Source organism: Haliaeetus leucocephalus, unplaced genomic scaffold (assembly GCF_000737465.1).
Source record: "Haliaeetus leucocephalus isolate CR32 unplaced genomic scaffold, Haliaeetus_leucocephalus-4.0 Scaffold450, whole genome shotgun sequence".
In the NCBI taxonomy this organism is placed as follows: domain Eukaryota; kingdom Metazoa; phylum Chordata; class Aves; order Accipitriformes; family Accipitridae; genus Haliaeetus; species Haliaeetus leucocephalus.
In genome coordinates this window covers 8,340,287-8,365,338 of record NW_010972886.1, presented here as the reverse complement: position 1 = coordinate 8,365,338, position 25,052 = coordinate 8,340,287, and the positions used below count along the sequence as shown (strand labels likewise).

The following is a 25,052-nucleotide window of genomic DNA, read 5'->3' as shown; positions in this document are numbered from 1 at the left end:
AGAATCAATACAGCTCTGTAAAGGTGGGGAGGTGAGAAAGGGTTATAACTAGGGAGGAGCATAATGGATTTACATCCCTTGTGCTCTGCGTAGCATTATCTTACAGGCACTGCCTGTATGAAAAGAGAAGCAGGCCCAGATAAACCCCATTATACAGAAGCCCCAACTGTTATCTTTTATACGTGTGACATGCAAAAGGAACACAAGCTACTGCACCTTGTTGCTGTAAATACAGGGGTGGCCTAGGCACAAAGCACTGTATGGCACATTTCTTAAAGAGGAGTACTGGGTAACTTTATTCACAGCTGCTGATTTGTGTATGTAGTTTGGTATCTGTACAGGCAATTTCCCATTTTGCATATGTGGATAAATATTCCAGTATTTATGAAGGCACCCATTGAAAATGTGATCTTACATGCCTAATTAATATTATCATAACAGTTCCACCAACATTGGCTTCAGTCCAAGAAAATACAAAGAGAAGTTGTATGTTGGTGTGCTCTTTTGTTGATATATGAAATCCTTCATTTTTTCACTCTATAGCACTTCTATTGTAAGCTCCTTTTTGCAGGAAGGTTTAAACACAACTGTTAAGTCATTCAGTCTGGAAGTTGGCATACAAACTGACAGCTTGGAGCTCAAAACTTTTCATCAGGTTTCCTTTAAATAGGCTAGATTTTAAAAGACAATGTGTTCTAGTTTCTCATGGTTTTTATTGTATACTTATGAACAGAAAACTCCTCACTTTTAAATGATAAAATTTCACAAGTTATTAGGGCCTGATTCTCAGCGATGAAACAATCGAATTGCTAGCAATTCCAGAGGAAGCCTTGCCTCCTGGTTTCAGGATTAGTGTATTAGGCCAGAATTTTCAAAATAGTTTGCTGAACATTAATAAATTTGTTAAAGGACTGTAGCAGTCATGCAGTTTCTTGTTTGCTTGACTTGGCAGATTCTTCAGACCAAATTTTCAAGAACGAACCCTATAAATAACTATACTCCATAATATAAGTTATGGCGTTCACAATTACCTGTTGTTAATACCTCTATATATGCATATATTCATGCATATATATTTTGCAGACACGTTAGTGCCTGCTTTTTGAAATTAGGCAATGAAATGCTAGTTCAAAAGAATAGTATCTGTTTAGGGTTTGATAACTTGAATCTGAGTTAACATACTGAATGTGAGATGCTTTCTCATTGCAAGTGCTTAGCAGGTGGGTTAGATGCTACATCCTGAGAGCTTTGTACACAATTGCCATGGTGAAGTCATAGTCAGTGTGGATATTTCATGCTAACTGTTCATATGACAGAACCTTTCAAAAGGGTATCATTTGACAATAGAAACCAATAGAAACCATAGCCATTTCCTTTCAGTTATAGGTAAATTTTACGTTTAAGGTAACTCCTAGAAATCTTAGTTTTGTCTTTGTACAGAAAAGGAAGCTCAACTTGAAGAACTTTTTTTTTATTGTATATAAATGTATGTTTGTACACACACACGCATGCATATATATATGCACACATACTTATATAGTTGCCTATGTATACATATTTCTCTATCTTTTTTGGTTTTTACTTTTATTTGCCAGCTCGAGATTATCCTTGGATACTGAAAAACAAGCGACCAGACAAACTGCGAGATACACTCAAGGATGTAGAGGTATGTTTCAGAAAGTTTCAAGTACAGCAACATATAATCCGGTTTTCAAACCTCTTTCAACAGCTTTAATTTTCATAAAGATCCAACTCTCCCAGTGATGATAAATGTGCTTTGTCTGGTGGGCTGTTCTAAAACAGCTGCATCTTTGTGTGGCATATTTCATCTATAAACTTGAAAATCAGAAGTGTGTTAACTGATAGTGACAATGTATACTGCCAACTCCACTCTCTGTTTTCTGTTGTCCTTTAGGACTTAATGCAAAACAGTCAATGTATGCTGAGCAAATGGAAGAACAAACATATCTGTCAGGTAAAATGTTTTGACAAGCTTTTGCAATGTTCAGCCAGTGGAGCCGAACAGCCATTCAGTGATTGATGCAATAGTGTTAAAAACTTAACTAACACAGAAAATAATTGGGTTTTTTTTAATGTATGGGCTCTTATTACCTAGATTGTGTTTATTTAAATTTCTAACATGAAATAAATGCTACAAAACAAAAAAATGGTTTTTATGAACAAGAAAAATTACATTAAAGGACCCCGATTCTGTGAGATTATTATTATTATTTGGGGAAACTGAAAGCATCCTGTACTTCAAAATAGCAGGCTAAGGGAGCAGTTAAAATATATAGACAGGTGGGGAATCTATGTTATATTACATTTTTATATCTTAATTATTTACATGTCTGTCGCAAATCTTTGTACTTGTGTAATATGGGAGGGAAGCTATAATTCTAAACCAGCTAGATCGTTAATCAAGTTATGGTACAAAAGATATTGTGACATGTGGCACATGTAGCTATGTTCTCTGTCTATGTAAGTTCCACATATTGTGTACAAGAAACAGCTTGTCGCATCCTTGTTAACACAGAACAGTAGGGTAGGTGGGAGATCTGAACATGTTACATGCTCTAGCTCCTTAATCATGAGCTTGTTCTGAAAAAATATGTATTTTACAAGTTTCTGCAGTCTTCATTTTTCATGAGGAATGTGCATCATATTTGAAACTGCTTTGGCATGGGGAATACTTATAAATATTACTAATACCATTCCTAAAAAGAAATTTTTGTCTTCTAACTTCTATGTTTTTTCAGAGTCATAATTTTTTTCTTCTAATTCAAGGAGTTCCAAATGTGTGTCAGCAGGAATAATATTAAATATTTGAATGTTATACAGCTGAAATTCCAGAAATGTCTTTAAGTATAGCGAAGTTTTTAAATACCTGACATGCCAAGTAGTATATAGTCTTTTTGTATCAATAATAAAGACATTATTGTCTAAGCTACATTTGCCTATCAGATCTTACAGGTAGGAAATGTATATTATTCATGTACAGATTACATAGTAAATATCTGTGAATGTTGATCTTCTATCACTGATTTAAGTATTAGTTGTATACTAATTTAAACGACTCTTTTTTTTTCTGTTATTATTGTTCTGATTAGGAAAGGAATTTGGTTAAGAAATCCTGAGTCAATTAGCCATGAGTGTATTCATCAGCTTCCCAATTTGCTGTCTCTTCATTTTTTTTCCCTGTCCATTCTCCCTCTATCATTTTCCTTCCCCTCACATCTATCTGCATCCACCTGCATTCCTTACCAATACATACTGTGGAACAGTGAACTTCTTGCCAAAATTTGATTGTCCTGCCTTTATAATTTAACACCTTTGGTTGACTATCAATTCTGTATAAAAGTTTTTTTTTTGACTAAGCATTCTCTAAGTAGTTTCAGGCTTACATAAACGAAAAGGAGACAAATACAATTTTACTTATTTCTTGTAGAAGATGGGAAAGAAAAGAGATGGATGTTTTTGTCTTAGTATATTAGGTCTGGCTCTATATTGGATTGAATCATGTAAAGGGGTAGCTTGATAAATTGAGTATTTTTTTAGAGCTTTTTAGATGGCTTGTGTAGTCAGAGCATAAGTGATAGTACTTAGCTTATGACATAGCTAGAGTTAAAGTTATAGATAAAAATCATAGCAATTTATCTCTCCTTAAATTCTGCTTTTGGTTTCTCAATCACAAAACAAAATGTTTTTTTTTTATATAATAATGGCTGATAATTGAAGTCTCCAACAGGGTTTAGAATGTTCTGCCAAAACAATTCTATTATTCCACTTTCTGTCTTCCTGAAAATATAAGCTCTCCAACAAATGAAAATAAAACAGAGAAAAATGAATAATCTGGGAGAGTCTAGAACAGAAAAGCCATCTTCTATCAATTTTTATGTCAAATGGTTTGTTTTTCTTTGAGCATTTTGCAGGAATATCTGGACTCTCCCTTTTTGGTACAAATGTTCTGAAGCTTCTGGAAAAGATGTTTTACATTTAATTTTTAGTTCTAAGTAGGAGACTAATGAACTGTTTCAGCAGAAAGCGTTTATCACATAATGGTGTGATCTATGTCATAGCACTACTGTATTCACATGCTACTTTGGATGGATACCAGAGCAGCTGCTAGTGGAAAAAGAAGAGTCCACGTTTGCATTAACTTTCAAGTGTGATAGAAAGCAACATGTCAGAAAAACAGCATGGAGAGCATGTAGTGAATTACTCTGTCATAATTTTCAGTGATTTGGGATAAATCTGAGTACACTGTTTAATTATAGTATATTTTTTTTTAGCTCTTTGGGTTTTTTTTAGTAGCAATACAATGTCAAATAAATTCATTTATAGAAATTAACATTTAACTCAACAGCCATCGTGTTTTTCAACAAATGTTCTATGTATTTGAATCTGCCGTATCTTTAGCTGAACCAGGAAGAGTTCCCTTTGTGTTGTAATAACAATGTGCTATCCAAAAACTCTGTGGCTCTTGTACCTTTAGTAAGACAGAAAACTGGAAAAAAATCTGAAAGGTGATACAATGATAACAAGACTATCATTTAAGAAAGTAGTATGATTTCCCTCTGATTTTGTGAAAAACAAGCATAGCACTGCTGCTAGTGTACCTTCTGGAACCTAAACATTGCTGTTCCTAATCCCTCACTGCTTCCTTGAGCACTTCCAGCTTCTGACTAGCCCACAGGCAAAAATTGGGGGCTATAAATTTAAGCATGCATCTGCTAAAAATGAGTGTGCTGTCATGTTAACTCTTTGTGTGTAAATGACCAATTAGACTTCATGCATATGCCTCAATGAAAAATCTAGTTAGTTTGCATGCAGATTATCTTACCCATTGTATGAAAGTATTTCTCAAAATTGGCTCTTCTATATGAGTTTGCCTAGAACTACTACAATGCTGGCCCAGCTTTCTACCTTTCTTAATGTTTCATTTTATACATCAGAATTTACCCTATTACTTTTTTTTATACAATCAGTGCATTAGAAGTTTCATCTTTACTTCCTTGTCCATTGCCAAGAAAAATCCATTGACCTTTATTTTTGCAGTCCTAAGTACACATTCTAGTACTGCTTAAAGCTTCTGAAATAGATCATGTGCCAGTTCATGTAAACATAACCTAGACTGTACAGGGATTTTTGTCAAGGAGCTTGCTCTCCTATTTAAAAGAGCTTAGTTGAGCCCTAAAGGACTTAAGGTCTTTTCTTTAGCTCTGTTCCTACTTGTTCCGATAGGATCTGAACGTACATCATTTCTGTATGGTACTTCTGAGCCCCAACTTTAATGACCTGTGATGAGTTGCTGAAACAATCCTGTAATCTTCAGTTAGCTGATGTCAAAGGAAAATAAATAGACCATAAAAGAAGGATGACAGAAAAAAAGAAGTCTTTACAATAAGATGCCACTGTATTGTTTGTAATTGAATAAACAATTTACTCCTCGGCTTTCCTTGCCAAGGAGTAATAACCTAAGGAATTAATTTTATCAATATTGTTGAGTTTACTCAACTCAGTTCTGGCTGCTTCCCTTCTTCTTGGTCTCCTTCTCTAATTCTTTGGAATGCTTTTAAGTTTTGCCACAAAACCACGAAATCAATCCTATGAAATGATGCCATTGGTTCAGGTGTAGTTTTACAATATAAGGTAGTAAAAATCAATGAGATCTAGCCGAAACATTTGATTTCCAACTTTTTTTAGTTTTACATTTGCATTACGATGTAGATTTAAACACATGCCAACACTGAATTATTTTATTGTATAAAAGCCAAGCACTACCTGTGAATCATATCTGTTGCCTGCTAATGAAAAAGATTTATATATTCTTTGCTAAATTACTTTGATTTGATTTAATTTGATTTGTGTTGCAATTTACATATGTATATGGATGGTTTTTGTGTTACCATCATTGACATACTTAGAACTGGATTCTGAATTGAGATACACAACAATATTTGCTGACATGGCTTGTTGTATCAACTACAATGCCCATAGGCAAACTGATTTAGCAAGATATGTGGTGACATACAGCAGCACGTCTGATATCAAAATCAAGACATTCTGGCTAGAATACATGAGAAGCTAGTACCCATCACCAGTTACTAAGAGGAACACTACCCTCATCAAATTCTTTTGGTTGCTTTTGATCACAACCATTAATGTGTTGTGTGGTTTTAGAGATTTAGAGCGAGAAGTACAAATGCATTGATTATTGTGAAACAGTAACGTGTAACAACAGTAACTTCATCTGTAATAAGGCATGCAACAGAGTAATTACAGTAGGGTGGCTAAGAAAGCAATCTGGAATGAAGAGGTGGGGAAAAACCCTGGGAACCTGCTTGAACAAGAAATGCTTTGCAGTTCTCCTCTCCTTTTGCATATTCCTTTGTCAGTTGGGTTCTGTAAGGGAAAACAGTTTGCAGCAATATTTTTTACAGGCATATTTTCCTTCTCTTCCAATTTTAATCAGATAGAAGCAAATCCTGGCTTTGCTCTGCAGGTATCTTTTTAGGTAGAAGGGCTGATAAGCAGCTAAGCTGCATGAATGAGAAGTCAAGGGCTAAGGCTTCCAAGGATAAAGGAATCCACTTAAGTACATGCTTAAGTTCTACTGAAGTCCGTAAGTCATGAGCCTGTACTGAAGCCCTTTGCTTAATAAAAGGTAACTCAAATACATATTGGAGCACTTTGCGGTTGGGGAAGGGAAGGCCTAAGTCTTCCCCTGAGTATCCTCTGCTCCTTCTTATGTTTTTCTTGCTCATTGGAGAACCAATTTTGGCACATAAAGTGCATAATTCCTTCTATCAAAGTCTTCACATTCAACTTCTCAGTAACACAGAAATTAAGTGGCCATCTCTTCCCAGCGTGTTGAATGGCCAAATGCCCAAACATTTTACTTGGACTATGTTCAAGTACAAAGGCTATGCCTATTCTTCCAATAGGTATGAAGTCATGCTGTCGTATTTTGTTTAGGAACACCTTGAGACTGTTAAAGCTGTAGAGATGACCCTTCTAATTTCTGTTTTTCACATTGCAGTACTTCAGTCTGAAAAATTTGTGATGTGTTTCATGATTGTGAGTTTCTTTCCCTAATTTGATATCTGTTAGATGGAATGACTTCGTGTCTTGTGTAAATAATGCCTCTTACATTTGCTTTATTCCTTAGCAATGATGGGCAATTCCCTTGAGCAGTACTTTTGGGAGTTGGATCACTGTGTATCTGTATTCAAGCCAAGTTTGCAGTCTTCCCCATTTGCTTTATATTCATTTGTGCTTATGATTGGACTGCTCCCATCCACCAAAATAGGAGCTTAACTATGCAAGCTTATGTATAACAGCACCTAAATTTTATTATCATGTAACAGTCTTTGCATAGACTACACAGTGGGAAGGAATTGAAATAGTGAAGTTTCAATTTGACCATACAAATATTTTCTCTTTTGCAGAATATTTTTGATGAAAGATAATACAGAATCATAGAATCATAGAATCATTTAGGTTGGAAAAGACCGTATGATCATTGAGTCCAACCATTAACCTAACTCTACCAAGTCCACCACTAAACCATGTCCCTAAGTGCCATATCTATGCGTCTTTTAAATACCTCCAGGGATGGTGACTCAGCCACTTCCCTGCTTTATTTAAATAACTGCTTGTATTTAATGGTAAACTTTAAGAACTATTTTTAAAAAAGCCCCCATTCTAATCCAAGGGATTTTTAAAGGGAGGTGGAAGAAATACTGACCTCACATGGCCATATAGTGTGTAAGGTCTCTGACTTACTTTTTAAATTTAGATTCTAAAATTCCTAGAGGGAAGGACTTAAACCTGTGGAGCACAGGTATCTTACCAACCATGGTAAGTTATTATAGCAAAAATTTGTTAAATTAAAATTTAAATTTTGCCCAAATATCTCAAACTTCTGTGGAAAATAATAGGAAAGAATGTTTTACTGTAAAAATAAAGGAGGAGGGAGCACAATGGGAGAAACAATAAAAGCCATGGAAATATATTATTTTTATCTACTTTCTGTCATTCTATCATGCCATACAGATAGCACAGAGAGAGATCTATGCAATATTGAAAATACATAGCATTGGTTTAGTAACTAGCTTCATAGATGTAAAGCAAAGCACACCCATTAGCACAATATTTTATATTTATATAAATGTCTTGTCATCATACACTGGAGCAGTTTTCATAGATTTCTATTCTAGCTCTGTAACAGGTGTGATTTATGCCATTATCAGGAAATGAACATATAGGCATAAAGTGAATTTACACCCTGTAACATTTAAGAGTTAAAGAATCCTAACCGTATTTGTTCCTCTCAAGCCGAGTTGGCAAGCATGTCTCTATACAGCACAGTGGATGGACATATTAGATGTCAGCAGAAAGACAAGCATGTGGCCCCATTACATAATGCAGTCATTAAAGATCATTGACCATCTACAGATCAAAACACATTTTTTCCTGTGTTTTGCCTCTCCTCTTTACCTGAATGGGTGATACATATCCCTACTCTGTCAGGTAAACTTAGAGGCTGCAAACAGACTTCTGATTCACTTAAGTTTTTCTCCCAGGTGAGCTCCAGCTTGTTCTTCTCACTCCCTGCAGGGAAAGGAAGCATGGGAACAACCTACCATTACAGTAACATCTTCTGAGGGAAGAACATAGCTCCCAAGCAAAGGTGTTGTGGAAGACACAAGTTGGAGAGTTTATTTATATGACTGCACCAGCTCTCTTGTTGGCACCTAACACTGAAGGATTTGGGGTGGTTTACTTTTCTCTGGCAGGCTGATACTCATTCAGTAATTTACAACTAATCTTTCTAGAGTATTTATGTAATTTTGATTGATCATTGCTTGCATCATAGTTTGTCAACTTCTGGGTTTCAACCCTCACTTTTTCAGTTAGGTTCTTTGGACAATTATAGCTAACCGTAGTCAAACCTTGCTGGACTTAACATTATCAAATTGGAAATAAATTGTGATTTTATCTAATCTAACTTCAACATAAGGATAAATTGAAGTTTTGAAAGATCGTAATAAAAGCTGCATGCATATAACTGTGTCTAACATTTTTACTAGAACAAAACCTTAAAGGACATCTGTCATGACAGGGAATATTGAAACATTGACTATATGTATATTTATCAAACGCATGCATGGTTAGATTTTGGCAGGATGGGAAATGATCATTTGTTCTTAAAAAAATCCATTTCACATCACAGATATTTTTTGTTTCTATTTCAGATGTCACTAGAATTTATTTTCAAACTACTGTGAAGTGACAGGAAGATAGATTGGAAAAATGTTGGTTAAAGATGTTACTCAGGGCAAGAAGGTAGTTTATTTAAATATACTTGTCCTGTTCTTTGCTGCAGAGAGCACAGAGCTATAGTAATACAGCAATATATGTATAACTGAGAGTTTTCATAGCTAAATTACTGGGAGTAGAGCATTGCACAAGAGGCAAGCTCAATTAGATCACACCATTCCTGTCCCTACTTTTTATTTACTATACAATCTAGTAGATCTCACTGCAAGAAAGTTTGCCTGGTATTTATGTACCAGTGTGTTGTTCTAAAAAGTGTATTGCAGCTGTGCTTGTCTCACAGTTCTAGCATAAAACAGATATTTTTCTGCCAAATTCTACTACAAGAGCAAGAATTTCTCTAGTAGTAAGTTTTTTAAAAGCAGAGAGATTTCTTTAAAAATCTGCTGCTAGGTAGAAGTAAGAGCTGGAGTCCCAGATTTCTGGCCTTTGGTGAGCCCTCTGTACTTTTCTGCAATGGTCTTTCCACCAAGGATTCTTTTGGCAGAAAAGATTGTTCAGCAAGTCTGGGGCTAGTATAGCCTCTGCTGAACAAATAATGATTTTATTTATTTTATTTTACTGATTAGAGGGAGATGAACCTAGCTGCCAGAATGAGTCCTTCAGAACTGCTGCCATGTAGCAGGAATGAGAGCTGGTGTGAAACTTCTTTAACTTATACACTGAGGTCATCTAATCCAGGAGCTTGCAGGATCAGAGGTGGCACTGGAAGATGAATTAAAATACTCTTGTGTTTTCAGTACTGCATGAGAAGATCAAAGTCACAGTAGTGATTTTTTCACTGTTTTTACATCAAGGTTTCTTCAGAAGTCAAGTTTGGCAATGAATTAAACAATTAATATGGTCATAAATTTTTTTATAAACCCCTGACTTTCTCTTTTACCGTGTTATTAAGAAAACAATATCTCTCTAATAAAGCTTTTTGTATACTCCTGCTACTGGAGTAATTTGCAAAGTGAGGTCAACTCACAATGGAGCAGGGAATTTTATGGGTTTTATTTCCTGAATTTCTTTGCTGTAGTAGTTGCATTCAGAAAATGACTAAGTTTAGTCGTTTAATTATGCAAAAAGAAATGATTTTCATAACTCCTCCCACTGAACATTCTCTCATACAAGATACGCATCCGAAGATGCTGATAAATACTGGGACTTAGTCTTCAAGATGATATGTATCATTTAAATGAGATTAATTAGGCAGAAATATTGTTAACTCTGAAATAAGCCTCTGACTATTCTGTCTAATGGTTTAACTTCCTTCTTTCTAAGAGAGACATCTATAACCTTATGCCAAGGAGTATATGTATTTATTAGGAGCTCACTGTGGTAGGGCACCATTATTTAAGTTAAGCAATATATGAATGATCAGAAATAACAAGGATAGCAAAAAGGTGCTGGTTTTAACCTGTGATACTAATATAAAATTACATGAAGCCTAACTTTATATGTTTTTTCATGCAGGCTATGCAGTTATTTTATACAGAAAAAAACAGGTCCATGGATGATAGAGTGATCAGCATCATCCCTTTACTCATTCAGGACAGAATTTTGATCTCTGTTTTTGACAAACTAATTAGTACATTTTATGCAACATTTGGGGACTTAGCATGCATCTTCTTCAAGTGTTCAGCAGTTGTAATTCTTGTACCCATGTTATTCAGTGTCATATTACATCTCTTTCATTGAAAAAGCTTTCAAAGTCATCGTAAGACATCTTCACATCAATGATAAGTCCTTTTTGTAATTTTGAAAATTAGATTACTGTGTAATGGACAGCTGCTAATATGTACCTTGGAACGTTTCACTTTATTAATGATTCTTGATTCTTGTTTTCTCACTATTTGGATGTAGCTCCTCTTTCACTCAGGTATATTGGTGTCCCTAAGCCTTTCTGGGCCGCAGCTGGAGAAAGTGGTGATTGACAGGACCCTGGTGGGGAAGCTCATCTCCGACACCATCAGTGATGGTAATTACACCCACGTGCAAATCAATTGCCTACATTAACAATAGAGTAGAGAAACAGTATGTCAACAGGTAGACTAATTATTGCCACTGGGGACTTGCAAACACAACAAGTAATTGCATGTAATGCCATAGTTACAACCCTCAGGACTAAGAACACTTTAAGAATAATATTTGACATCAGAGTTTTGAGGCTTGTCAAATACTGAATGGGTTTCTAAAATTCAGTTTCTTACAAGTTTTAATCACTGTGAACATGCCATTTGAACTTGTCATGTTTATTTCATAAGTGGGAAAATGGGACAGAACTAAACATTAGCCAACTGATTAATTACATGGGATAGTTATTATTAAAATATTTACTTATTAGAAAAGGCTGGATAACATTAGTTATGTGGAAGTGTTCTGATTTAGTTTCTAGATTTCCACAATCTCACTATTGTTATTAAGTAATGACTGCTAAAAATGAAGTTTTAGTTTAATGCAGAAGAAAATTTATGAAAATGTACCTCTTTTCAACAGCTTTATAATACGACTATAGCTTTTTCAATGTGTTTCTGCAGAACTCCACTGAGAACTCAACCAGGTGTCTTGGCATCTGCATGATCAAGAATATGGAATTCTGGTGCGAGCCAAATTACATGTTCATTATCTTCCAAATTCTTAAAAAGTAGACCCAAATCATGTCCTTTTAATAAGAATATATGCTAGATTTAGCTTTGATCTTTAATGATGTATTTTCTTCCATACCCAAGCATCTATTGAATATTGGCCTGGTTCTTTAAGAAACCTGCAATACTGTGTCGCTCTGATCCTTTCTTATCAATATATTGTAGTTTAGTCTTGAAAAATAACATTAATATAACTATGTTAGTAGAATCTTCAGTATCAAAAAATTTAACCCTAACCTAATTTTTTTTCAATCAGAGAGCATAGAACACATTTAATGTCTTGACTCCTTTTTTTCACTCTTGACTTAAGTTACTAGACTACTAATTCCATCTCAGATTTTTCTGCCCTCTGTTTCCAGAGGGAGGATTTCATACTTTCAGTGACAAAAAGTAGGAAAGCATGGAAGCTAAGGTTATACCCAAATTGAAGTTGTTTGCAGAACTTATATAGAATACTCTGTCTTTTAAAAAAAATATATAAATATATATAATTAAATTATACATATCTTGCCTTACATTGGCTTAATATGTCATAGAAATAAAATTTTTTTTAAAAAATACTGCTAACTAGAAAAGCTTACAACTAAAGCAATAATAAAGCAACTGTTTTCCTACAGTTATACCACTCCAACTGCTATAAATAACATTATATAATGGTTTGTCCTTCTTTTCACTTATTCAAGTATTTCTTAAACCTCCATGTTTGGTAATACCCACATCTGAAGGTGAAATAGAACTGCTTCTGTTCACTAAAAGCAAAACCCTCAATACCTGTCATTGCAATACATTTATTATCTTCATGAAAAACAAAAGAAGATACTTTTGTTACTCACGCAAATACTGTTCAAAATACAAATTTTTATACTGAACTATCCTTATGTGAGAACCACAACATAATGTTGTCCTAGAATAAATTAACTTTAATCCAACATTATTGCACATCTTTCGAAATCTAGGTTGGAATTAGGGTTGTGTTTATAAAGTTGGCCAAAAGAAATTTGATATTTAATACAGAAGTCTGTATAAAAATAATAGTTCTTATTTTAACAATTGTGTATATGTAGAAATGGATAAGGATTACAGTCTGCCAAAATTACTTATGAAATGTTCTAATTCTAACTCACGAGTAGCATATCCTCTTAACATTTGGAATAAAGGTGAGATCGTGTGCACAAAATACAGAATTAATGTATCCTTCTGCCTCTAATAAAGTCCTCCCAATTTTTATTATTTATTACCAAAATATAAAAATTAGTTTAATTAGAAATTTTAGAAAAAATTGCTTTCCTAAAAGAAAACAGTATTTCTCATTTTCTAAATTATTTTGTGGCACTGAGGTCTTGCAGTACTAGTATATAGAATATTTACTACACTGCCTGCCTTTTTAGGGTAATCTGACTCTGCAGCATATGGGTCTTCTCTGAGTAGTGGTCTAACTATGCCCATAGTTGCTTTCATGTCGATCTAGTCTCCACTCCTGCCCAGGACAACCATGGATGCTGAAAATCAGGGGACTGCTAGTCTCATTCATACCTGCCCAGGGATCTTTGAATCCTGCTTTCTTTCCTTCAATGAAAACAAATTTCAGAAGCATCTGAGGTGTGCCGTAGGTCATCTTTAATGTAAACTATATCTGTGAGGATATAAAAATATTTTAACTGTGTACATATTGAGGATACCATACTCAGTGCCTTTGAATTTTCATGTATGTTTAGGATCTCAGTTATAGCTTCTAACTCACCATGTCAGATTCTTTATCACCATTTCTTTTTTTTTTTTTTCCAAAAGCTAGTGTTAATGTTACATTTCAAAGGCAATTATTTGGCTTTAAACTTTACCCTTTAGCATTTGCATACCAGATACTTAAGAGCTGTGCCAGTACATGACTATTGGAAAATGCAACTCATTGTCAATCAGACTAAATCAAAGCAAAGCTGAGAAGCCAGTTTTCAATGCTTATATGTAAGACTAAACTGCCAATCTACTTAAGGATATATAAAATACATTTAAGAATCTAGGATATTAGTCACAAATGCTTTTTTTTGTTGTTTTTCAGGGGTTGTTCTGCAGGGTTTTGTTTGTTTGTTTTTAAATCCGGTTCCACTTTACTTGGCATTTTCCTTTTAGCAGAGGTTTCTCAGTTTACTTTCTGAAAATAGCTTGCTAGCTATACTTTAATCCTGATTCTCATTAACAATGATCTGGTACTAGTTACCCTGATGACTCACTTCATTCTCAGACATCTCTTTAAATGTGGGCACTGCTTGAATAACTGGATAACACTTGAGAAAATTCCTAGATACTATTGTCTAATTAATTTTTATTGTCAAATTAGTTAGTCACTTCTATTTAGAACTATTTTGGTCTAACACCCCCTTATGACAACAGCAGGGATTCCACTGCATTTTTCCAGACTTCAAGGGAGTCTGCTCCATCTTGGTTACCTGTATTCTTTGGGTACCCCCATGTGAAGCTTTCAACAAATTCATAACCCCTCTAAAGCATAATCCTGTATGGAACAGCCTCCTTGGTGTCTGCAGCAGCACCCAGAACCCTACAATGTCAAAATACCAGATACACCTCAAGTACTAATTTGCATTTATCATCTTTAACACAAGATATGCTGTATTAGGTGCATTTCCAAAATGGATGTTACCATAAGAAAAAAAATTGAAGGCTGAACCGAGATGAAAATTAATGTGGGAGGGCATAAAACATATATCTGAATGTAGTGGTAACTTGATATGAGATAATTTATTCAGGTTTATGTAATCAGAGTACTCCCTAGGCTTTATTTCTTATTTCCAAGAAGGTCCTGGCAGGATGACACATTGATGTCTTTTAGGAGATTATAGAGGCTTCAATGTAATATTTAAGACACTGTCTTGAAAAAATTGCTTTTTGCAATGTCTCAGTGGATGGTTCAGTAATTTGTTTTGTTACTAGAAACAGGTATTACAGTGGTGACAATTTTTATTTGTTTTTCAGCTGTTCTTACAGACAATTTCATCATCTTGTCATTTGAGGACCATAACCAACTCTGCTTTATTCAGTTTACAAAGAAGATGGATTCTCCCGATGTAAACAAAAAACTGGAAAAAATCTCTTGTTTGGACTTCAAGGTATAGCTGTCAATGGTGACTGTAAATACTGCAGTAACTTTACATTTTGAATCACTGGTACTTGCTGATACCATATAGCAGTATAAATTGCAAACCTTTATATAACTGACCAGAACAGCTCAAATTCTAAAAATGGTAGTTATTGAAAAGTCAAAAAAAATTACATGGCATTCTGAGTTAATGAGTTAAAATACGGTGCCAAGAGGGATCCAATTTTCTACTGCATTTAGGTTAAGGGCTCAGACACACAGTTGAGTTACCCCTACTTAACAGATTACCTCATGTCAGTTGAGCAGCAGTAACTGACCCTTTGCACATTCTCAGCATCTAACAAGCATGAAGCAAAATCTGTAATGGTAAACCTCAGTGTAAAAGGTTTAAGCTCATGTGTTTTACCTCTTGTTTGCTGTGGGCTAAAAACACACACATGGTCAATTACTATGGCTCAGCTGATATACACAAATTCATTAAGCTGTGATAATTCGGTCATCTGTCTGAGCTCCAAGATTGTTGTAATTCTTTGCAGAAATCTTTATGTTCCCTCTAGTTACAGTAATGGTATTGCTGGGAGAGTTGGTTTTACAATTAAGCCACTGAGCTAGAACTCGATACAGTAGCTGAGTTTCTCACCACTGACAAACTATGTATGTGACCTTAGGCAAGTGAATTGGTACCTCTGTTTCTCAATTCACTACTTATACAGTGAAGATTAAAATACTCCTTTTTTTCCAGCCTGTTATGTATGGGTGTGTCTATACCACAGTCACAGCAGTAGCTGAAAGGTAGTCTACAGGTAGCTGAGGTGGCTTTAAACTAGCCAGTTTGGATGTCTGTAGAAAGCAGCTCATCTCAAGCTGAATTACACTGTGTCTTGGATGTATTAGGCTGTGGAGGCATAACTTATTTTGACCATAAGCTCTTTGGCATCAGGGCAGTGGCTGACCTTAGGTGAAAGTGCTTGGCACTGCAACATTATGAAAAAATAATCAGCCAAAGCAATTAACTTTGAACAGGCAGAGTAGGAAAGGGACTGCATCCAATTCACTGCAAGAATGAAGAAGAGACAAGCCTTTGCCCAAGAAAGGTAGAAAGATGTAGTGAGCAAAAGAGAGAGTTTGTATTTATTTCAGACAGGATGTTAAGGAAAACAATCTTGTGCTAGCAAATATTTTCCCCTTGACAACCCCTCAGTAATTTGCTTCCTCACATAAGGGAGTTTGCATCTGCAAGGCAAGCTTTTTAAGGATGTGTTTAATTTAAGTTTTGCCATAATACGTTTTAACTTGCTTCGTAGAAATACTTTCTGCTAGGATGAATATCTAATACATTTTCCAGGCTGTTTCAGTTCAGGGCCTCTTTTCAGCAATGACTTGTGTTTGCGAGATTGATCCAACCTCTATAACGTGGATTTGAGACAGTTCACTGTTCACCAGGAACTGAGCTGATACGTAGTTTACTTTAAAATGATGTGCGCTTGTGCCTGGCCTATGGTGTTTGTTAGGGTTGTGCTTTAGAAGCGACTGTGGTGTGTGGTGTGGTTTTTTGGTAATGGCGCTAAACTTTAATGAAGAAGCTGTGGTGAGCTGAAGACTGCCTTTATTTTATTGTGAGCACCATAGCTCCTTACTTAATTTATGTTTAGAAAATATATTTTCATTCTGAGTATTGCTGGGCCCATTTTGGATCTAATGGTTATGGCATTTTTTTCTTGGGAAAGAAGGAAAGCCTAATCCATAGAAAACTCTCTCTGCCCTAGGAAACCAGAAATATCTGCTGCACTCCTTAATAGGGTTGTTACGTTCAGTTCTTTGCTGACACAGCTGAGCTTCTAGAAACGCCTCCATGTTCAATGTTAACTTTGCTTTCTCTTGAAATCAGTGGGAATCACTATGGATTATTTCTTTGCCAGCCAAAAAAAGGCATTTGCATTTTTTAATTGAATGTTCTTTTGTGTGAGGCTTGCTAGTTAGGCAGCTAAGTATAATTTTTATTATCTTCAAAATTGCACCAGCATGAGCCAGCAGAAAGTATTATTCACTACTGCAGTAATATTATGTCAGGTCTCTGCATTGAATTAGAGTTCTTTATGGCTGATTTTGGTCAAACTTACAAAAGCTAAAAGATCACAGACACAGTCAACACTACCGTCGCTATCAGTAGTAATGAAACAAAAGATGGTCCTCAATTGCAAATGTGCAAACTAGTTAGTAACAATACACACTTTAGAAAAAAACAGTTGCTTAGTGCTGATTTCTTTTTTCCCAAGAAAAATTGAATTAAAAGGTAGCTTGCACTGGTATAGAACTACCATGGGATTAAAATACGGAGCTAAGATTCAGGAAATTTGAGTGAAGCCTTCATTTCTGCCTCTGATGTTCTGTGTAGCCTTGAGAAATATACGTAGTATTTATGTTTAAATTCCCACTTCTAAAATGAGGAAAATGCTTACAATCATATGTGATGATATAATTAAATTTCTGTCATATTAACATTGTAGTTTCTTTGGTACCTGGACAGAAGCAACTCCACATTGTTCAGTGTCCAGCCTCATGATGGGCAAAATTGGCAGGGAACACTAGGCAGTACTGGACTGCCAGAGTGCTATTAATAATATGAACAAGTCAGCCATGCTTTCTTCCTCACAGTTTGATATTTATCCAAAAGTTGGGGTTTTTAAACCATACCTAAATGGAAGAACTACTTTCTTTATCCTCTTCCTTTCTAAACGATACCACCTTGGATTTTATTTACGCTTTGAAAAAATAAAGGAAGGCTTATTGTATGAATCACTACAGTCTTGAAGACCAGCAAAATATAAAAACAACTGTTATCATTTGCCTTTTCTTCGTGGCGTTAGTCCATGTTTGAGAGGGCCATGTCTAATGCAAGACATAAAGGTTTACAAAAGATTGTGGCTGTTATTACATGTGAAATTGTTATGAACAGTTAAATCTACAATACAGGACTAATTAATATCAATGAAAGTATTTGTGTTTTTCCATCCTAATAAATGTGTTGTCACCAAATTAACTATTTACATATACTTTTAATTCAAGTAGCAGCTACCTGTTAACTTTTTATATGTTTTATCTTTACACTTCTAAGTATTTTGACAAGTAAAACACAGGATACTCTGAAAATATTGACCTTTTGCAAGTTTTTCCCATCTGTGTTTTTTTAATCCATTTCAATTTACTGAAGGAGGAGACAGTACAAGGAGTTAAATGTTTACCGTGAGAGAACAACATTGGTAATTACTTTGATTTCAGTTCCTTTTGATGTGTATTCAGGGGATGAAGAGGTCAATAATATTATGACCATGCAAATAGAAAAGGGTTCTTTTTGACCATATAAAAAACAGCAAAGGATTATTAAAGCATTAACCTTGATTTTAATGGCCTTGGTTGAGTGGTGAGATCACAATTTGGATGAGCCTGATTATTTACTAAATACAATACATAAATGCAACGGGTTCTTAACACCCATTGCACTCTGGCATTATCGCATTACTGCCATCCTTTGTTGCCTTGCAGACAGGAATATGAAAGCAATCTGTCATGTAGTGAGACTGGCTCCAGAAGCATTTCTCTGATAAGAAGACCCCCTGCCCTTTGCTAGTGTCTGGTCCAGTAGGCTTAGCCATGCGCTTAATCCCCAGAAAGTGGTTCGATTATTGCTGACCAGCAATGGCAAGATAGTTTTTTTTTCCCCTAGCTATCAACCTTCCATTAATTCCTTAAGCAGAAATGCGGTGCAATCTATATTTCCTTGGCATGTGTCACCCAGATGGTGCACTGCTCATGTTTTCAAATAACCATGCTCCAAAATAACAGAGTTTGAATAATAAATTCCACAAATCCTTCCTGAGAAAGAGGCACAATTCTCAAGAGCTGCATAAACTTTACGCATGATGCTGTAGCTCATCCACATTATGCAGAAAAGTATATATTCTCTTCCAAAGCGGATGTTTGTATGTGGATTCCTTAATTTAGGGAGGAAAAAGAAAGATATAGGCTTGCTCAAACACTGTAGAATATATTTAATATTTTATTATGTCTTAAACACTAGCCTTAGCTCCCTGGTCAGCTTTGCAGAACTTGTCATTTAATATGGCTAAGCTTAAATCCTGTGTGTAGGTCGATGCTGTCAAGCAACCATGACTGTACATTTTGGTATTGATTGGAGTCATTGCAGTAAATTCCTTCTTAACTCACATTCCTTTCCTTCCCAATCCCCTCCCCGTAGATAAAAGTGTGAGCATGCCTTTTTCTGTCTGAGGAGATATTTTTTACATTTACAGACAGCCTATATGAAGATATATGTACACAGTCCTCTGTGTATATATGCATTCTCTTTCACACATCCAAAGTAAATGCTCCCAGTTGCTCCTACTATGCTATTTTATCACCTCAAATATTTCCTGCATTTTTTCTTCCATCAGATTTCTTATACTGATATACTTGGACCAGAAGGTAGAAGGATGAAACGTCACCTGGCAATAAACTGTATGCAAGATATGGTCATTTGCTGGTGGTCAGCAACTAGTGATGGAGCATGGCCTTGGTCTCCTATTTCCTGTGAGAGGGACAGAGCCAACCTATTGCTATTAGGCTGTGCACATGGCAAATTGGAGGTAAAGTGCTGAACTCTCATTACATGATTTTTTGGATTTGCTAAAGAAATAATGATTCAACTTAAATGCATATTCAGGTAGGTATAAAGAACAGATAGGATAAAAACATAAGAAAGGAAGATCAGCCATTCTAATCTTAAAAACAAAGGTTCATCATTTAATGAACAAAGCACCTTATTTAGTGTATTTACTATTTTCACATCAAAACTGGCATCTGAGAACTGTAGCAAGGAAGTTAGGTCTTTATAATGGAATAGCTTTGGAGCTGCTAACACTGAAAATAGAAGTAGTACCTATTCTAGAGTATGTGGTATTTCTAGAGTACCACTAGAAAACTCTAATCTGAGTTAGAAACTGTATCTGTTGCATGCTTGTCTAATGCAATTATTTTATGTTGTCTGCAATGGTAACTGATAGGCATTTTACATCTAAGTGTTTTATTATAAAATATTAGCTACACCCAGATGCTGCTTAAATTGTTGCTATGAGTATTGATCAAATCAGAGACCAATTTTTTTCTTAATGAAAAAGTCAAAATTCCCCATCTACAGGTGGGAATGTAAGCTACAAGTCAGAACTCGGCTACAAGCTGACCCTCCTCCTGACACTTGCTTAGCTTACCTCTTTAGGCAGATGTTTCCATTTAATCTATTTCATTTTTATTTCATCCATTTAAGAATATTTGATTCCAGTTTCTTATGTTAGGTAAAAAATTAAAAATGAAGCTATCTGAAAAGAACTGGTGCCTGAATTTAAAATATAGAAGCTGTTCTGGACTAGCATCTTGTATAGATGCTCCTGTATTTGGAGTTTTATTTTCAGTTTAGCTTATGCCGCTACTAGTATGGACTAAAAAGGCACTGACTCTGGGAGAGGAGCACAAACTTGAGGATCAGCTGTGGAACAGCTGTTCTGGAGTTGGTATTACAGGCTATTTCCCTGTAGGGAAAAACCCTAAGTAACACTTCAGAATAAGCTGCTCTTATAAACAACATCCTGTTCTCTTTAATTAGGGAAGATGTAAATGTTTTAATGTCTTGGAATTATTACTTTGATAACTAACATTAATTTCAGTGAGGTTTTTCCCCCTTGGGATTTTCTATATATTGAAAGCAAAACAGAAAAGGTAGCTGAGACAGTTTTTCTTTCTTATTTCAGTCATTAGTCACTGTAGAATTTAAGTTTAAATTACCTCCAGTTCTGCCTCCTTTACTTCTTTTCAGTTGACCTCTCTCAACTAGCAGTCATCTTTGACTCATCTCTCTCCTCTGCCTGATATACACCTGCAGTTCTCAATTCCCCCTGCAGCTATGCCCAATCATATATAAAAATTACTCTGATAGCTAAAACATGCATCTGTTCTTTGTAAGCTTTTTCAGCCTAGTCCCTGTGCCAGTTCAATATTATGAAACTTCATCCTACTAAAATTTCAGATCATATTTCTTACCATGACTTCTGTATGTCCAGGTTCTAACAGCGACATTCCCATGCCTTTTGTTTCCTTCCCACATCTTCCAGGAAGCTCCTTAATGCCAACATAGCAGTTCGCAATCTCTAATTTCTGAGATGTTTTTTAGAGACTCATTTCTTCTAAGAAATTCACAGAAACCATCCTGTCAGTCTAAAGCTTTGTCCATTTCATTTTATATATTATAAGGAGACTTCCAAATTACAGCATTACTCTGCATCTTTCAATACACCTTGTTTTATCCTTTTCTGGTTTAGACTATAAATTGCTCAGGGCTGAGGCTGTCTAGTATAGTCCCAAGCACATTACTGGTGCTTAACACAATAATGATAATAAGCATTCACTGACCCTTTAGGCCTAAAGTCATAATCCTTTTAATTTAGCCCATATTATAATATAAATATAAGAAAATTATTTTTAAAAGCAGAACTGCCAAATTTAACTGTTCAGTTGCTTTCTGTTTTCTGATTCTTTGCCTGTACTTGTCTGTTTTAATTCTAAGATCTTCAGATGAAATTTCTTTTCCTGTATTTGTCAATAAAATACCAAGCAGTATTCCAGGGCTATGGAAAACTTAGTCATATATAGATAACAAACTGTCTTTCTGGTTGTCAATTAGTCTGTTCATGTACTTATCTCTTGCATGTTCAGTGGGCTGCTGTGTAAGGCTCAAGACACTCTGCCTATATGCTTCCCCTGTGTATCCATGCCATGTAACCTATGGTACTGTCTGGGTTTTGTTTGTTTGTTTGTTTGTTTTCTTGATTTCTCTAGCACTCCTTATGGGCAGTAGTTAAATCCCCATGCATGGATGGGGGATGTCATAACCCAGCAGCTCTAGAAGTAGCGTCAACCCCCAGTCTGCAATTAACTGAGGTACATTTTTCCCCTACAGAGTCTTGGAGAGGAACTTTATCTTAACACCTTTAACTTCTGAGGGTTGTTTGATAGCTTAAACATGAGCAAAAATGTAGTTAGCATTTCTAGACAGCTTCTAAACAGTTACTCTCTAGGTCACATACCACAGAAATACAGTGTTTCTGTAAGCATTCTTATTTGCCTCTCTTTGCCTGTACTCCCTTACCATTTGTAGTGTTCCTCAGGTATAGACTTGGAATAAAAACATGACATGCCATTGTTATGCATGAAAGTAAATCCATATTTATCATATTTGACCAATAATATGTATTTTCTCCCAGTAAATTATTATTGTCAACAGAAGAAGAATGAGAAGCATGAATTGATTCAGTTTGGAGCATTTATAAAAAAAGAAGTGTAGTAAAATAATACCACCAACATTTTACTGGAAAATAGTAGTATTGCTTGGATAAAACATTATTATCTAGAATTAAGAGAAAAGCATGAATTGCTCAATGTCTAGCTGGTAAAGAGCTGTTTGGCATATTGGGTTTATGAAGAAGTAAACCAAGCCCAAGGAAGTGAATGGCTGCTAGCCACAGCCATTCTACAGCACCTTGGTGCTGACCTACGAAAACCACAAAAAGATCTGCCAGCTACCGACACTCTTATTGTTGTGGCAGGGCAAAGGTAAATAGGGCACTTAGGTGATACTACTTCCTCCCTGGAAGAATTTTCTGAGTGATATTTGCTGCCCACCAGAAGAGTGCTTATTAGGATGAGGACAGGAATAGCTCTGGGACAAGGCAACTCAGGCCATCATAATGATACTGTCTTGTAACTACACGTTCTGGATTGGGATGATTCACATTGCACATACAGTGTTTGGGGTATTGTGTACCTAAGCAGCTTTTCTACTTGATGGAGAAAATACATTTTACATTTTAAATATGCTATAAATTTGATTTGAGTTGTGCTGTGTGGCTTTATGTTATAACATTTGCTACTACTAAGTCTAAAGGTAGACATTATTCCTCTAAATACAGAAAGAACTTTTTCCTTGCAAATCTTGACTTGTTTTACTCCCTTCATTTTTTTTCTGAGATCAGTGTTTACTATGTTGAATGCTGTAAGTTTTGCTGAGGAATTGTCCCCTGAAGAAATAAAGGGGTTTTCCTCTTTAACATATGACTTTGCTTTGGTGTGCTATGTACATTTATATACATGCATGTATGTTGCTGCAAGAGTATTTGTCTGTTGAAACTTTGTCTGCTTTCTTGTGTGTATTGGTTTCCTCCAGCAAACTCATCCATTCTTCAACTTATTTATTTAATTATTTGGGTTTTGTTTGTTTCTTCTTTGTTAAAGTACCAATGATCAAGAAAGTTAATTTAATTGTCTCCCTGAGGAGATAATGCTGGTATTTTGATTTCAGAACCAGAAGACGAATCTTCCAGAAATCATTTCAAACAATTTGCTATGAGTAAATAGGTTCTGATGTGGAATCATCCTTGGATTAAATGCTCTGAGAGAAAGTGATGTTAAAATCAACATGAACTTTATTCTGCAAACATAAATTAACAGGAGGTGATGATGCCAGGGCTCAGTTACTGTACTACTTTGCATTTGTCTTTGCCATGTTTATTTTCACTCCATTTAGTGCTACTGCAAATCACTGAAATTATACTTCAATCTTGTGGAAAAAATAATTTGCCTGAGAGAGAATATTATTTTTCTTTCTCCCAAGAGATAATATTTAATAGTTATTGCTTCCACATTGTGCCTCAAACTTGTGAAATAAACACAGCAGATCTTTTATGAGTAAGCTATCCTACAATTACTGTAGCATTCAGAAAAAATCTACCATGTGTGACTGAATAGCTGAAATACCTCTCGCACACGTATAGCAAAGAATGTAAAATCCTTGGTGTCACATTGGGTTGAAAGTTCAATGAATAATATGGGATAAAGATGATGATGATAAATTTTGAAAGAAAATAAGAATAAATGTTGGCTGAAGATCTAAATAATAAGATTGCATGAGGGACTGTAAATACAATGCAGCCAAGTAAGTAACCTAGAGTAGGAGCCTTGCATTTTTATTTTAGAAATGTTTAAAAATAGGTTGGGGGGGGTGTCCATCTTCACAGTGATGTATTTAAAACTATTTTACTCTAGTGTGCGCTACACTTCCCACTCTACATTTCTAATTAAAGTGTTACTGTTATTTGGAGCCTCACTGTGTGAAATTAAATAAGCATTTTTTTAACATCCGTAAAATAAATCAAACATTTTTCTCATCTGAAAGGCTCACAATTCAGTCACAGCAAGCTTATTTCTCTGTTTCTTTTGTTTTCTTTTTTTATCTGCCTGGTAAGCCAATTTTCTGCTTAAGAACTACTGGTTAAAACTCTTATTTGTTTTGATATGTGGACTTTATCCTTTCCCAGCACTCTATGCAAAATACTTCAATTTTAAGTGTTCAAAGATTTGCACTGAGAAGAGTGATACTGCCCACACAAGCTAGTGCTATTATTTCTTTCAAACATAAAATGAAAGAAAGTATTTTAGCTAGCATAATTCAGGCCCTTTATTTACATAGATTAACAGATTCCTTTACTTGGATTGTTACGATTTCTGACTTTAGGATTTAAGAACTTGACTTGTATAGTATCCCTCATACTGCTGATTAGCTGATGCAGAGCACAGGCCAGTACTGCAAGGGGAAAACAATATAAATGTGCAGTAGTGGTGCATGACTGCCACGTTTAGTCAGGGAAATATGCATAAATTATGTGGACTATATTTAAATTCATTTACTATGGTTTTGTAGTGTACATGTTACAAAACTAAAAGGGACTTTTTAGATTTTTATTTATTTATTTTACAGAATGTAATTGGTTTTACTTCATGCAAAGTACTTCCAGAAATCTTCCCTTGAAATCCAAGGCTAAGTGCTTAGCCCAAGATTTATGGAAAGCACTTAACGTTGAATGGAT

The 25,052-nt window shown here is 35.3% G+C and overlaps 1 protein-coding gene across 1 annotated transcript in view; it reads left to right on the top strand.

Annotated features, from left to right (window-relative positions):
- Positions 1-25,052, top strand: part of WDPCP (WD repeat containing planar cell polarity effector) — a 90,368-nt gene that overhangs the window by 3,683 nt on the left and 61,633 nt on the right. Inside the window, exons 4-8 of the mRNA XM_010575045.1 lie at positions 1,596-1,666; positions 1,916-1,975; positions 11,191-11,305; positions 14,961-15,094; positions 19,536-19,727. Coding sequence (XP_010573347.1) covers positions 1,596-1,666; positions 1,916-1,975; positions 11,191-11,305; positions 14,961-15,094; positions 19,536-19,727 — 572 coding nt within the window. The remainder of the gene's footprint in view (positions 1-1,595; positions 1,667-1,915; positions 1,976-11,190; positions 11,306-14,960; positions 15,095-19,535; positions 19,728-25,052) is intronic.